We start from the raw sequence: 15,732 nt of genomic DNA, 5'->3' as shown, positions 1-15,732 counted from the left end.
TTTTTTATATACATTTATAGTTTTTTATATACATTTATATTTAAGCTATGGCTTAAGTGGGTAGTATGATCAACGCTAAGGCTCTATAAACTTAATCTGCCTAAAATAGTAGTTTAAGAAATTGATCTGAGGTAAAATAAATTACGCATTCATCTGTTACAAATGTATAAAATTTTAGTGTAACTTGGTTTAAGTACGGGTAGTAATTGTCTTAAACCATTTTTCAACACCATCTTATCTGGTTTGATCAGATATTTAAACTCTTGATCTATTAATCAAAATAGATGATTTAGCTCTTCGATTCATGATAAAAACATTTAAACTAGAGTTCAACCATGGTTGAAGTGGTATTGTTAACTTTTTTCCACATGATTAAACTTTATAACCTCGTTGAATGAACCTCATCTAATTGGCTTGAATCAGAAGATTAAAATCTCAATTTTAATGTCAAAATAAAGTCGTTCTTATTTTATTTTTTAAACTTCTCAGTGAACTACATATTAAACCATAGTTTAAGTATGTAGTTTTATATTGTTACCCCGGTTGAACCCCTAGTTTAAATCAGTCTGTTTGAATCTCGATCTTTTTGTTAAATTTATATCCAAACTTATATTATAAATATTCCCTTATTGGCAATCATAAACGCTTGATTGAAAGCATGTTCTTATTTTTCTCCATTCTAAAATCAAAGCGTAGGTAAGTTACCTATATCGTAGATTTGGAATACGAAAAAGAATTAGTGGTATAATCTTGTTTTAACCCTGACAGGTTTTCATTTTGACAGGTTTTTTTGTTTGTAAATTCATCGGTAAGGTACACACTAAGTTGGTTATTCTATAGCCTCCGACCAAGCCGGTCACGGCTTGCTTTAGCTCTCTGGTTCAACTCAACTTATTGGAACAAGCTAAATTCGCATTTAACGTTGTAGTTTATATGTTCATATATAAGTTGAACCTTATTCGGTATAGATTATGGACATTGGACAAGCATGATGTCTTCACGCGATTTATTTGTTTGCTATATGAAAATCGTGAACACAATAATGTTGTTTGGCAACATGTTTGTCCTTTTTTGGAGGATAAATATGGTTGTTTTTTGAGCTCTTTTATTTGTATGTCAACTTTACTTATGTGCTCTACCGATTATACTTAACTTGTGTATATAGATATTGTTATGGTTTTTTTTCTTTTGGAAAAGATGAAGAGTGCGTGATGAGGATGATGGTTTATAAAGTGTGTTTGTTTATCTGAGCGATTATTATTATTTGTATGTTCTTAAATGGTACGTGATCTTCTGGATGAGGACACTTTTGTTTGGTAAATTTGTTCATAAAATATTTGATTAAGTACACTGATATGCACTTGGGGCATGATATTATCATATCATTCTGTATTTAGATAGCTACAGTTTTTTATTAGTGTTTTGGGACAGAATGTCTTTTGTTCAAAGTAACCGGGTTTAAGGAACGTGTAGTTGTTTTTAGTCAGAGTGTTGATAAATTTTCTTTGAAATGCTTTTGAGTCCGATTTAGAAAGTTAAGTCTTCAGAGGTATTTGAATACTATTAAGCATCAAAGTCTTTCAACTTTTTAATTTCAAACACATTTATTCTGAGAACGCATTAAGCATTTTGTATTTAACATCAGGGGCCCTAGAATTAATCCTTATGGAACCCCACAGGTAAAATGTTTAAGATTTGAGATATAACTTAAATTGCATTGCTAGTTTGAAGTTATTCCATGGAATTTTAAAAATTAATTCAAGGCTTGCAGATTTGAGATTGTCATTTGAAGAGTCAGTGAGTATAGAAAATTTGTTAAATAAACTGATTTACTATAATTAGCGCCATAGTGTTTTGTTTGCTTCTTTTATAACATAATTAAAAGTTAATTTTGAGTCAGTGCAACACCAAGTTCAGAAAAAGTGGATTCTTAAGACAAAATACAGTCATAATTTATTGTAGTACGTTTTGCGTGTAAAACACATTGCCCTACATTAGTCAATATTTCAAATCAAACTATTTTTATCGATAAAATTGATAAAATCATCTGATATCAAGATATTTCGGAATCCAGATAACTAAACGATCGTTAATTCAAATAATGATTAATTTATTAAGAAGAATTTCATGACTTATTTTGTCAAATACTTTGCAGTCTGCAATCGACTTGAGAGTGTTTTTCGAATGCCTGCCACAAAAATTAGAGAATGGATATAAATAAGTGATTGTAGATTTATTTTTTCAAGACAGTTTTGATTACACATATAAAAAAAAAATAATTAAAAGAAATTATGTCAAGGGAGTCAATCAATTTAGTAATACCAGACAATATCGATATAAGATGATAAATTGTAACTAAATTTTAGAAACTTTTTAAAGGCATTCCTAACAATAATCTGCGAACATGATCAATATTGACTCTGGAAAATGACTATATAAAAATGTTGATATAAGTCAAATTTACGTTTGCTAGTAACGAAGTTCCAAATTATACGTGATTTATTTGAAGATCACACTTAGTTTTCGAAATGAAAATTTGTTTAAGTCACAAAGTCGTATTGCAGTTCTAAGCATCTCATCATTCTTCAATAGATTGAACTTTAACAAGGCCTTATTTATTTTATTTTTTAAAGTTTTTAAAAGCTTAAGAAAACATACATAATGATAGATTCATGAAGAAAATACTATTTAAATAAAAAGTTTCGACTTTGCAATATTAAGTGTACAAAACAACGTCTTTCAAATAGCCAATAACTCAGAAAGATTTGCAGCATTTGACTTTATTTTTAACCAATGTCTCGATTATTTTGGGCGTTAATTCGGAAGAACTTGATTGATGTTGGTATGTAACGCGTCTAGAACCTAGGGTTATCATAAAAAAAACAGCTGCGCATCCCCGCAAAAATAACGTAAAGGTGTCAAATTGGATGATATCAATGGTCAGTTGACGTTAATTGACGAAATTACGGGAACATTTTTATAATTTATTATTTACAATAAATTGTCGTAAATTACAAACATTAAGCTAATATCATGGAGCTTTTAGTGTAATCTGAGTTTGACCCAACTATCAATTTGAAACCATGAAATTATATTTCAATTTAATATTTCTTTGTCCGGAATCAAATCATGTGTCATAGAACACCAGATTGCTCCAGGATTCATCTAAACAGTTTGAGATATTCGTTTTCTGCAGATTTTAAATGCGTCAATCTACATCAAGATACTTATTAACCTGCTAATTTTCTTCTCCACTGGAAACTAGTTTCTCTCAAAGGTAATTTGCTCTTTTCTGTTCATCATTATATACCTTGTCAACAAAGAACAAATTGTATGTCTCTACCTCCTGGTTCCAACATATTTATTTTTATTTATGAACGAACACTTTTAATTTCAAAGCAGGAATAGGTAGGTTTTTGAGCACAAACAAAAATATCGTAGGAAGTTGATATTTTTTTTTGTGAGTTAACCCAAGATTAAAGTTCCCCAAGAGACTCACTTCGATAGGCAATCTATTTTACATCACAACGAAAATGAATCCAGCCCACGACCGCAAAGACGACGACGACGTACCACGAAAACGACGAAAGCATCGAGAGTGATCCCATAACTCAGCCCACATGCATCTTCCATAGGCAAAAAACAAACAAAATTAACACAACATTCAACTAACATAATAATAAAAACAACAAAAACTTCACTTTAAGGCTCGACACGCATTTGACCGAAGACTTTGACATCTAGCTAGCTATTTTTTTGACAGACTATATGCAAGCATTTTCAAATCGATGGGCGAACTTGTTTCTATGTTTTTCTAATGTTTTATTTTTGACTGTAAATTTGCTTGCGTCATTTCCTTCATATAATGTGTAAAAAAAGAACAACGTTTAAAGTGTGTTCAAACTTCTTTGAGGGTGGCAAAGCTGTATGCTGTCATATAAAAATAGTTTTTAATATTATTACAGCCAATGCTTCAATGAAAATCCACCTACGATTAAATTGTTTTGAACTTAAGCTGATCGATTGAGGTCAGAAGTGGTGTTCTATATATTTTATAAGATTTGCAGCAGCAGCGCATTCCATTCATATAGTGTCTCCGTCTCGTCACGGGTCTGTAATTTACAATCACTTTGGATCATGATATTGTCAAGATCAGCATGATTCAAATATATATCAAAGTCGATTATTTTAATCGACAAGTTTATAGATGAGATTCTTGTGACCGTTTTTGTTTTTTTTTTGTTATTCAAAAAAACAGCTCGAAGATTATCAACTATCTGTATTTAATAGCTTCCTGACAAGACAGCGTTTACATTGAACTCATGCTGATGATTCATTTTTAAATCTTATAATTTTGTCCGGGTACCAATAAATACCTTTAAAAAGATTTAAAAGCGGACGAAAATTTTAAACTATTTTATAAAACAGAAACCTGGGTAAAAGTAACATACAGGGAACAGTGGCTTACAGGTACCTAAAGAAACAGGCGCATGGAAAATAAACAACTACAGGAAGAGACACCTGGCGGTTTTTTATTTCAATCATAGGTTGTTGTAACACTGGCAGCTGTTTTCTGGTCAAGATCTTGTAAAAAATAAGTAACACTCCTCAACAGGACAAAATGTGTCGCTTTTCACTTGAACAACATTGGGAAATATTTACAATTTATTTCTAATGTGTTTTTAGACGAAAATAAAGATGTCGAAGCTGAGAGTGTGAAACTTAAATCTGTTTGTCTCTATAATGATGGAGATGTTTGTCACTTCAAATCAATGAAGCTATAGCAACTTTTATCGACAAATTTAAGGCTTAACGTTTGTGTTTTTGACAGGCTTCTAACCGAATTTACGATATCATGTATGAATTTTTTTGTATACATTAAACAATAGAAATCAAGGCACTTCTGCTATACACAGATTCTGAAATAAAACAAACAAAATTGCAATGACAATACAGTTGTCAGCTGCCGAAGTGTGACGAAGTAAAAAATAGTTCTATTCAGGAGTTAAGCTCGAGCTTACTATAATTACGATCTAAAGCGAGCCATAAGCTAGAGGAAATATTTCAGATTGCTTAATAAGAGGCTATTGCTTCTATTCAATATGTCAACTTCAACACGACCCAAAGGGTGATTGTGGTTCAGCTATTAGTCTTGTTCATTTTACTATATTTAAGGGTGCGTCCAGACCAAAGAAATAGTTTGAAAACATTTAAGAAACGCTTCAGAAATATTTAAAAAATGTATCAGGGACGGAGAAATATTTCCTAAATTTTGTTTTTGGTCTAGACGCTCGCAGAACATTTCTGAAATATTTCTCAGTTTCTGGAATGTTTTATAGACAATGGGAAACATTTCAAACATCTTTTAATTTAGTAAAATGTTTCTTTAGTGTGGATACACCTTAAAAAGTTATATAACAAACAATTATGTTTGTTCATACAGAAAAACTCCAGTGCAGGTTCATGAAAACTGTCAGAGGAAATTCAAAGAACAACGTTATACGTCAGATATTTAAAACAAGAAAGCAAATAAAATTCAGCAAAATTAAAATGAAAGGAATAATAAAAAGTAAACTTTTAGAAGAGTTATTACATCTCACCAAAATTCTAATAGATTGATTTTCATTTGAAGTAAGCTCTAATCTATTATCAAAAAATAATAATTAAATCAAAAACATAGAGCGTGGAGAAAAATTCAACTTTATTCCTTAACATAATAATAATCAAATATTGACATAACTTGTTTTTAAAAGTTGTTAACCACTTACTTAAAAAAAACTACAGAATATTCAGAATTAGAGTACAAAAGTTCAGCTTAATGAAAGCTAATCAGTGAAAGTCATTGCAGAAATGTTCTCATTGAACACTAACAAGCACCAAAAAGTCCAGCGAAGCCGGTTTAAGAGGCTATTCTCATGTGAACATGAAATTTCTTTCACATGGCTTGAGAACAATAATTTGCTTTTTTCTTTTTAGCTCAGAGTCTTTGTCTCTGTTTCTTTTTTGCTCAGAGATATCAGAGCTCTAGGTTTGTTTTTTTTTCATTCAGAGCTAAATCGGAGCGCCCTCTATGAGCTCTGAATGAAATGAATGAGCAAATGGAGTAAAAAACTGAGCGTGGCTGACTTCAAGTTTTATTGCGTGTGGTATGACGGAGACAGAATTCTTAAGGTATTAATAGTTAATTTCTCCAGTGTGTTTCATTCATAAATAAGTCGAAGTTGCTTAGAGAGTACGCGATAAAAAAAAGACTAGAATGAATTTCTTAAGGGAAGACATTCGCAAACATTTCACCACCTATGCATAAATTGTTTAGGATCACATTTGTTATTGTTTGTCGCTCTCATGTCAATATTCTTTAACATTGCTAATGTAATTTCGGAAAAATTTATTGCAGCAGAAAGTTTTTGATGTAAAACAGAGCGAAAACTAGGACACCTGCGTATAAATAGTACAAAACATAGTTTTTTAATTTGTTGACAGTTGATTGATGCATGAAAACCTGGCGCGAGGAACATTAAACAAACCTATTTTTTGACACATGACAAATAACAGTTGTGAGCACGATATTATAGGAAGTTGTAATTTTTGACAGCTTCTACCACCAGACACCAGATAAAAAAAAAAAAAAAACAAATAAAACCTAAACTAATTTTTTTTTTCGTTTTATTATTTAATTTGAGTGTCCTTTTCTTATTTCTATGCATTTATATGATGCAATAAATAAAATTATTTTGTTGCGAAGATTTTTTAAGTGTTGCGAGAAGTCTGTTATTTTTATTTATATGAGTTTTGTTTTTTCTTCCACCGAAGCATTAGTCCGTGTCCATTATTAAATTTTATCACCGAAACAAAATTATAACTTTTCGTTTTATTTTTGTCAACATCAATCAAACTGCAGCGCACACATTTTCATTAGTGGCGACTGGCAACAACGACCGAAGACTCAACGCATGATGACGATCACTATGACTATGACTACAATAATAAAATAAATAAACTCCATATGCCTCATGGCCATACCATAGGGTAGATTATAATTGAAAAGATACATAGCCGAAGATGTATAGAAATGTGTTTTTAAATTTAGATGCGTGCCAAAAGCAATTAAAGAATTAAATATACTTTGACATAGAAGATACATAGATATAAAAAAACTTTTCTTTAAATGATATAGACGCCCAGACGTTCATCGTATCCATCCAAAAGAACAGCCTAAATTGTGTAAAGCGATATGAAGAGGCGCTCTTCTCAAAACGCCAGAAAAAAAAAGAGTTGTGATGCAATTAATTTTGATGAATGATGAGTTTAATTAATTCACTGAATTCGGTTGTTTAGACATTTTTATATTATACGGGGGCAAGAAAAATAGGTATAGAAGTATTTTTTGGGTTGAAACAAAATTATAAAGGTTAATTAATTTCAGAAGCCAATAATTATTGTGTAGGAAATACATATTAAACCTGGTTTTTGGATCTTTAGAATGTGGTTTCTAAAATCGAAGGGGGTTTTAAAGTTCCGTCAAATAAAAATAAATCAAATCAAATTTTTGATATTGAATAAATATATAGAAATTATGTACGTCCTCCCAAAAATATTTTAAAACTTTGTAAGTCTGAACGTTTCTTATAGCTTTTTAAATTTACATTTTTGGTGTTGCGAGAATTTAAGGTATGTGCATGTCATTTGTCAATAAAAATTAATATTGACATTTATTTTGTTCTTAAACAAAACCAATGCATAAGTGCCAACCTCGGTGTACAATAATCTTAATCTTTCTTTAAATATATCTCTAAGTTTTTTTCGCTTGAGTCTAAGATTCAGGTTCGCCCATTTTCATACTATCATGTGTTTTGCTTCCATAATATAGAAAGTATTTACATTAGGGAAATAAATCCACGACTTCAGACGCGGAGTGTTATTAAATTCCCACACTTTTGCTACGCGTATACGAAACCCAAGGAAATGATTACAAACAAAAAAGTCTCCATATCGGCTTAAGATAAAATGAGTGGGCATATTTGCGCGTTGAGATAATTATGACTGCTTATTTTATATACTTAAAGTGGAAAAGAGGTTTTCATGATATGACATTGATTAGGTTTGCTTATATTTATTTTTTTATTTAATTTATGTTGCCCTCCAAGAGAATTTTTAATGAGTTGATTTTGTGTTGCTGTGGAATTTGTTAGAGGAACTTAAATTAATAATAAATCCATTCATAAGAAAAGGTATACCTCTATGATGGCTTCGTGATAAATTTTTTGATAAGTTATTATTTTTGTAAAACGAATGAAATAGAAACAAGCGCCAAAAATTAAACAAGTTTTTTGAGTGAAAACATGGTCCAGAAGTTGTTTCATTAATAATACAAATGAGGTGTTTTAAAGCTGTTTCCGCGATCGTTTCTAAAGCATATGGGTTAATTGCTAAGGGATTTTTTCAAGCAGAACAAAATAGAACTATCGAACTTTTTAGATTTTCTTCATTTTCTTCATTTACTTAACAAAATTATTTAATGTTAACTATTTTATATAGGAAATTTTCTACACACCTGATTGATTTACTAGATTGAACGTTCTATATTTTTAACTTTGCCATAGAAGTTATGATAATCGGACCGATTTGGAAAAAATTCTTTTTGAAAATTCGAGACGTTTCAGAGTCTAGATTCTAGAAACTAGAATTTAAATCCATCGTTTTTAAAGGAATGCTTGTACGTGGCTTCTGGTGCTCGAAACAATTTCTTTTGATAAAGAGTATAGTTTTTAAGATGTTAGTGCATTTGGCACCTGTCAAACTCAGTCATCATTTGGAGTAACATGATATTAGCCTAAAATTTACCACTTATGGGAATGCATGGTTTACCATAATTATCAACGCATTTATACGGGTGTTTTCTCAAAGATATAGTTTGAATATAGCGTTACTTTTTTGGAGTTTGTCTTTTTGACAGCTGTCACTTGATTTATTCTCAGTTTGGTTTTCCAATTCATTTTTAATATGGTCTTAATCTCAAAGAACCTTTGCAAATCGTGCAAATTTATCACCTAATAATGATTTTATTTGCGTGACATACCGAAACAATCAATTAAGTTTTTATACAGCCCAAATCGCTGCTAAAAGTAAAAAAACTGGCAAAAAAACCCAAACCAAACCAAAATATCGCCAAAACTGTCATTTTATCCAAATAACTTTTTAACTTTGAAAGTAGGTTGGAAATTCACATAGGGATTGGGCCTTGTGAAATTTATTTTGGGCATTACGACGAGTATTATTGCTATCGTTTCTCTGGTTTAGCCCAACATATAACCCAAATCATTAAAAAGTGCCAAGTCCAAAAATAGAAAAACTTCATATAAAATTTGATTAAGAAAACGTCACAAAGCCCAAATAAAATGTGCCATATTACCCAAACCAACTTTCAATGCCGTAAGGCCAAAATTTAGAAATGCCATAAAGCCTAACATTTTTTACTTAACAAACACTTTGGGTGATTGCGTGCTTCGAGACGCTCATACATTTTTGTTCGTTTAATGTTTGCGTTTTGGAGATCAAATTTAAAACTCAAAATTTGTAAAATTTTTGCCTATAGGGCCAAAATGTCAATTAGTAATTTGGGGGTTATGATATTTTTAAAATTGAATTGGCAATATTACATTCATTTTTTCTGTTATTTTCTTCTGAAATATTTTTTAGCCCACAACTCCGTTGTTAAGCGATATGGCATTGTTTTATTGGGCTTCTTTTTATTTGGATTGACAAAAAAGCTTTAAGGCCAAAAGAGTTCTGTAATAATCAACAACAAAATGTTAATTAGATTGTTATGGTTGCTGTGTCATCTTTAATTTATAACCAATATGGTTTTGGGCAGAAAAACCTAAAGCCAGCTTTAAAACATAATGGTAGAATCTTATCTTTAAAATAAAGATACATTCTTGACCATGTAACATTGAATTAAATATGTTTTATTTCTTCCTAAAAACAACACATCTTTATAAGTTACAAAATTGTCAAACGTAACCACTCTCCGCCCGTTATCTGATGATTAGGCCGTGTCGCAAGCAAGCAATTGGTAAACTAACTGTGAAGACATTTTAACATCGTTGGAAAGTTACAATTCTAAAAAGTTAACTCAATTTATCACCGCTTGTCTCACGCTTTTTTACCGTTATTTTAATGGTTTATGCTCTAGAGAAATAGCCAGCTGCATTCCTCCCCTTAAACAGTTCAACCGTAATACTCGCGCTTCTAGGAATGCTCATCAATTACCCTCGAGCCTATCTTCGGTCGTACTGTCAAGTACAGAGATTCGTTCTTTAGCCGTACTATGCGAATGTGGAATGCCTTGCCACACTCTGTCTTTCCCAGCTATTGCAATATTAAGGAATTCAAAACCAATGTGCACCGACATCTCCTTTCAACCCCTCTCTCCCTTTCCTAGTGCTCACATTGTGTCTACATAATAAGGGTAATATATCCCCTTGAGTGTGCGCTTATTATAAAAAAAAAAAATCACCGAATACTAGACGCATTGAAAATACTTAAGTTATGGTAGAGACACCGCCTTAAATGTGCGAACAATTTTTATACAATTAGCTCAAAAGAAATCGCATGTTACGAATTTACCCAATTTATTGTCTTTCACGCTTGATGGCCAAGATCAAACCTTATAATTCAATAAATTTTCATTAAAAAATGTATATTGTGATTATTTTAACATTTACTTTTGATACCGAAAAATGAATTACCCTATACAAAAGCAAGTAAAAAAGCCTGGTTTTACATAAAATAACAGCCTGAAATGCTTATATTTAAATACAAATTTCCCAAAACCCATAATTGTATCACAAATTGTTTTTAAATATTCAGGTTTTAAAAGACTTAAAAATATGTGTAAAGATTGTTTTGTGCTCTCTTAAGCTTCGTAATGGTGTCAACGATGTTTCCTTTTGTTTTCATAGAAAACTCAATAAGTTATAACAAGTGTCACATCATAAAACTAAAGCTTATCTGATCTCATCCCACAATGATGACATGTGTTCTGATTCCTTGAAAAAATAAAACTTTTCTAAAGAATGCACAACACCAAAACAATATTTAAACACAAAATATCTTCTCAAACAAAAGATGCTATATACTTCAAATAAACATGTGTTCATTGTCATCCATTATTTTTATGAATAGAAACAAAATATGATCTCACAAAACTTAGTCACTTCATCTTCACAAAAATAAAACACATTCTATTCGCATCTCATTAATTCTTTCAAAACTGTTTTTAATAAATAAGAACAAAAAAACAAAGAAAACTAATAATTATAAATTTTCTTTCTTTTTGTATTTTATTTATAATTTTATTCAACAAAAAACAAACAGCCGGTATAAACAAATGTTTTATACCACATATAGGTACAAGTATATTATGTTTGTTGTCTCTCGTTATTCTAGATAAATGTTTAGATGCACCCTGTGAATCTTGTTATAGTTAAATTTAATTTATTTATTTTTTTGTTCTTTGTCAAATTCGTCATAAATAATTTTGCCTCACGAAGTTAATAATTTATAATTTTTTTAACTTCAATTGGAATAAATTTCTACTACTTATTTTTAGTGATGCCAATTTGTTATTTTATGTTTTGTCTTAATTTGGAAAACATGCTGCGTATGTTTTTAATTTTACAAAAACAAAAAGAACGACAAAAAGCACTAAATTTCACTCACAGAAAGCCACAAAAAACAATAATGTTTATAACATCTTTGAATGTCTCTCTCATTTTCATACATATTTGTTTGTAGTTTTTATTTTGTTCGTTTAATTTATTTATTAAATGTGAATGACTAAGAAAATGATCTTTTTCGTTATTGTGAAGAAGACACAAATCACTGTCGTATATCAAAACATTGGCGACAGGAAATGCTTGATTTTTTCGTTTATATTAAATTTTGAATTAAATTGAATTATTAACATAAAGTGGAAACGAAAAAACAAAGCAAAACTTAATTTTTATTCATGCATTACCTAATGATTCTTTTTATTTTTATTATTAGATTATTTATTAATTTCTAGTAGTTTCAATGTATATTTCAATGTTGTTATTAAGAATCATTTAAGATTTTCTTTAAATATGTATATTAATTTTTGTTTTTGATAAAATTTCTTTATAGCGAATCAAATAAACGATCGACATGAACAAATTGATAATAAATCGAATCAATGGTTGGGCGCCACTATTGCGGCGAGTAGCGAAGAAAACGGAATTATTGTGGTAAGCCAAGCGATGCTTTTTATGGTTAATTATGGTTGTGGTTATTTATTGTTATATATTTTATAAGTTTTTAAGGTTTTTTTTTGTTAAGTGGTTTAAGTGGGCTTGAAATGTTGTAAGGTGGGTGTCAAGCTCATTGATGAAAAATATATGGTTATACTACCTTGGAATTTATTTGCAAAATTTTATAAAAGTACAACCTTAAGTTTGAGAGTGAAATTTAAAATTTGTTGTTTGGGTTTGAAGTGTGTATCTCTTTGATCAGTTTTTAAGTAGAAATATAATTCAAGGTAAACCACTTTTTTGTATTGGTTAAGTCGATCGTTTAAGATAAAATCTTAAGAATTATGATAATTTAACTTTTGAAACTTGAATATAAGTAAATTTGGCGACAACTATATTTAAGGAAGGTCAACTAACGTATTTAGAAAAAAGTAAACACGAAGAATTTGTAAGCCAATTTTACAGTATGGGCTTTTCAACTTCTTACATATAAAGTTTTGTTTTAAAAAAATAATTACATTGTTTTGTTCTTGGTAGTAAAATTTAATAAAATAAACCCCAGTTGAAATATTTGTAACATTTCATAATTTTTTCGAAAAATCTTCATAATCTTTCAGAAAAATCTAAAAGAATCGCTCAAATTTTTGTGCTGAAACGGTTTTTAATAGAAAAAAGCAAAAATGTTCTAAAGTAAGTTTTGTTATTATAACAAATTCGTCGTCTTAACAGTTCTATTACAACAAGTTTTGGGTATATTTTTAAACACATACAAATAATCTTGAAATTAGGTGTTTTTTATGATTTTTTCCAAACAATTTTGACTGAAATATGTATTGCAAGGCGATAAGTTAAACTATCAATCTCCTGTCCCAAAAAAATCAAAAACAAAGAATAAAGTTTTAAGTTGCAAAATAGTGATAAATAAGTTTTGACGTTTGATGTGAAAAATTCATAGCCTTTCGAGCCGATAATTTTGTTGAATCAAACAATATGGAATTGTAATTCCTGAAATGTGCAATAAAAATCATCGACTGTCAAAGTGACAGAACGTAGATGATGCGATTAAATTACTTTTGTTCGAAATTTCAATGTTTTGCAACGTAATTCATCGAGACGATAGTTATAAAACTTGGGTACTGTTGAATTCAGCTGCCATTTAAAGGGTCATAATATTAGTTGGAATTTTGCCACTATTTATTGCTTAGCAATTGAACAACTTGTTGAAATTTTTAAAACTTATTTCAAAAGTGATTGCGTAAATTCTTAGACACTATTTCTATCAAAACTGTTTCTATGGATGTGTTTTATTGTGCTTTTCTCTCGAATCCGAATAATGAATGACCTTTTTATAGACAATTTGACAGTTTAGACAAATTTGTCCTATTTTCAAAGGAATTTAATTTTATAAAAGAAAATCCTTCAAAGTATCTAAGCCGACTTGTGTTTAAATACCCTCGAACTGAATTGTATTTTAGTCGACCTACATCACATTGCAGTAAATACACCCGCTCCTCATTATGATCCCATTTTATCATCACTATCATTAGTGAAATAAAATCCTTAAACCAGTTCAAACGATAAAAATTAAGTTATAAAAACTTTTGAAGGCCACAGTCAGTGTGTCAGGCAGTTAAAGTTGTTGTTTAAACTCCACATCCCTAACATATTATATAGGTTCTATACTTATACTTAGTTGAAATCCAATCACTTTTACGAATCCCAAGTATAACCTTAATTGGAATTAGAAGGAACAAACGCTAATCCATACATTAACCGCAGGCAATATAACACAACACAAAACAAAGTATGTATCTGCAACAAAATCTTAGTGCTCTGCCACACCTTTTAAGTAAAATCAAACTCATGGTGTGTGCTGTGATTGTGGTGCTATTGGTGGTGTTGAGTGTTGACTGTGGCAGCCTCTGTCATTCTCGATTCCAGGTGGAAAAATCGTGCTCCAAACAGTTGGTTTTATTGTTGCTGAACTGGTGAAAACCCAGAGCCCTCGGGGGAACTGAGGTTGGCTTATTTTGTTGTCATCGCTTTAATACAAGGGCGCAATATATACGGATTGATGGAGTCTTATACCATGTTTCTTCCGTCTGCTCCATTAGCTTACCACAATACATATTGTATATATTCTATATGATGGGGCACGGGCATCTATAGGAAGGAACCTAAACGTTTGCAATAAATTCCTCGTGCTTCTTTGCCATTTCACAAGCAATTCATATTATATTTATGGCCGTGGTTTCGATTTTACGGGGCACTTAATCGATCTGATTGCGGTCACTTTGTGTCAATCTTGTCTATAATATGGAATGGCGGTGGAAAAAAAAGATATGACGAAGTAAAGACAGGAGCGTCTATAAGCAATTTGAGACCCTGGGATTTTTCATGATAACCCTCGAATGACGTATTAAAGCGTAAAGAATCTTTATGAGATATTTTTGACTAGTAAAAATATTAGAAAACAAGTTAGTTAAGAACAATTAAAAAACCGGTATTGACATATTTAATTTTCTATTGGTTTGACAGTTTTGATTTTGCATTAATCTTGCATATTGACAGATGTCATTTTCAAATATGTTTCATAGTGCATATCAAATTCTACAGTTACCAGTAAAAACATAAAAAAAAAGTTGTTCTATTGACAACCGTCGATAGTTAACTTGAAATCTGGCCGAATTACCGTATTGACTACTCCAATAGTTAAAATGACAACCTTATTTGAAAACATATACTACCTAGTAGTCAATTGAACAGTTTCAGATTGTCAAATTCGCTAGGGCAACTAGGGTAATCTATATAATAACTTTGTTGTCATTTAGACTACCAAAATTGATTATCGTAAATTGTTATGCTTACTATCCACTTGTCAAATTTGATTACGGTTTTAAAAAAAAAATTTCATATTGACTATCGCGGTCCCATTGAGTACTTAGTTGTCATATTGACTACCGCAGTTTTCTTATTCAATACCGTTGTTGTCGTATTGACTAAAGTGATTGTCATATTGCTTACAGACATTGACAATCGATAATTGTATACCATATTTTCATATTGATTAAGTTGTCATATTGATTAAAGCAGTTGTCATATTAACTGCTGTCATATTGACTACCAAGTTGCAAAACAAATTCAGATCCCAAAATTAAAAACCGAAAATTGTCTTATGGACTACCGCGGTTCTTGTCTGACAATTGACTATTTGAAAGTCAATTTGACTTACAAAATAGTCAATAAGATGACTTTTTTGTTCTATGCATGATAGTTGACAGCTGTCAGTTTTTAAAAAGTTTACCCCGCCTTTTTAAAGTTGTCATTGAAAAACTGTAAAAATGTAAAATTAAAAACATTAGTTTGAAAACTGTTTTCAGAGAAAGATTCCCCTTGTTTTCATTGAAAAAATTCGTATTATTATGACTTTTAGAGTTCTGACACATGAAATCACCAAATG

At 30.5% G+C, this 15,732-nt stretch overlaps 1 protein-coding gene across 5 annotated transcripts in view; it reads left to right on the top strand.

Moving 5' to 3' along the window:
• Positions 1-15,732, top strand: part of LOC129944284 (integrin alpha-PS2) — a 100,706-nt gene that overhangs the window by 48,721 nt on the left and 36,253 nt on the right. For 3 of the 5 annotated variants that reach the window (XM_056053626.1, XM_056053628.1, XM_056053625.1), the window contains exons 4-5: positions 11,380-11,412; positions 12,169-12,269. In XM_056053626.1, the coding sequence (XP_055909601.1) occupies positions 11,380-11,412; positions 12,169-12,269 (134 nt within the window). The remainder of the gene's footprint in view (positions 1-11,379; positions 11,413-12,168; positions 12,270-15,732) is intronic. The other 2 variants (XM_056053629.1, XM_056053627.1) reach the window with 1 other exon arrangement.

Source organism: Eupeodes corollae, chromosome 2 (assembly GCF_945859685.1).
Source record: "Eupeodes corollae chromosome 2, idEupCoro1.1, whole genome shotgun sequence".
NCBI lineage: Eukaryota > Metazoa > Arthropoda > Insecta > Diptera > Syrphidae > Eupeodes > Eupeodes corollae.
This window is presented reverse-complemented; position numbering and strand designations above follow the sequence as displayed.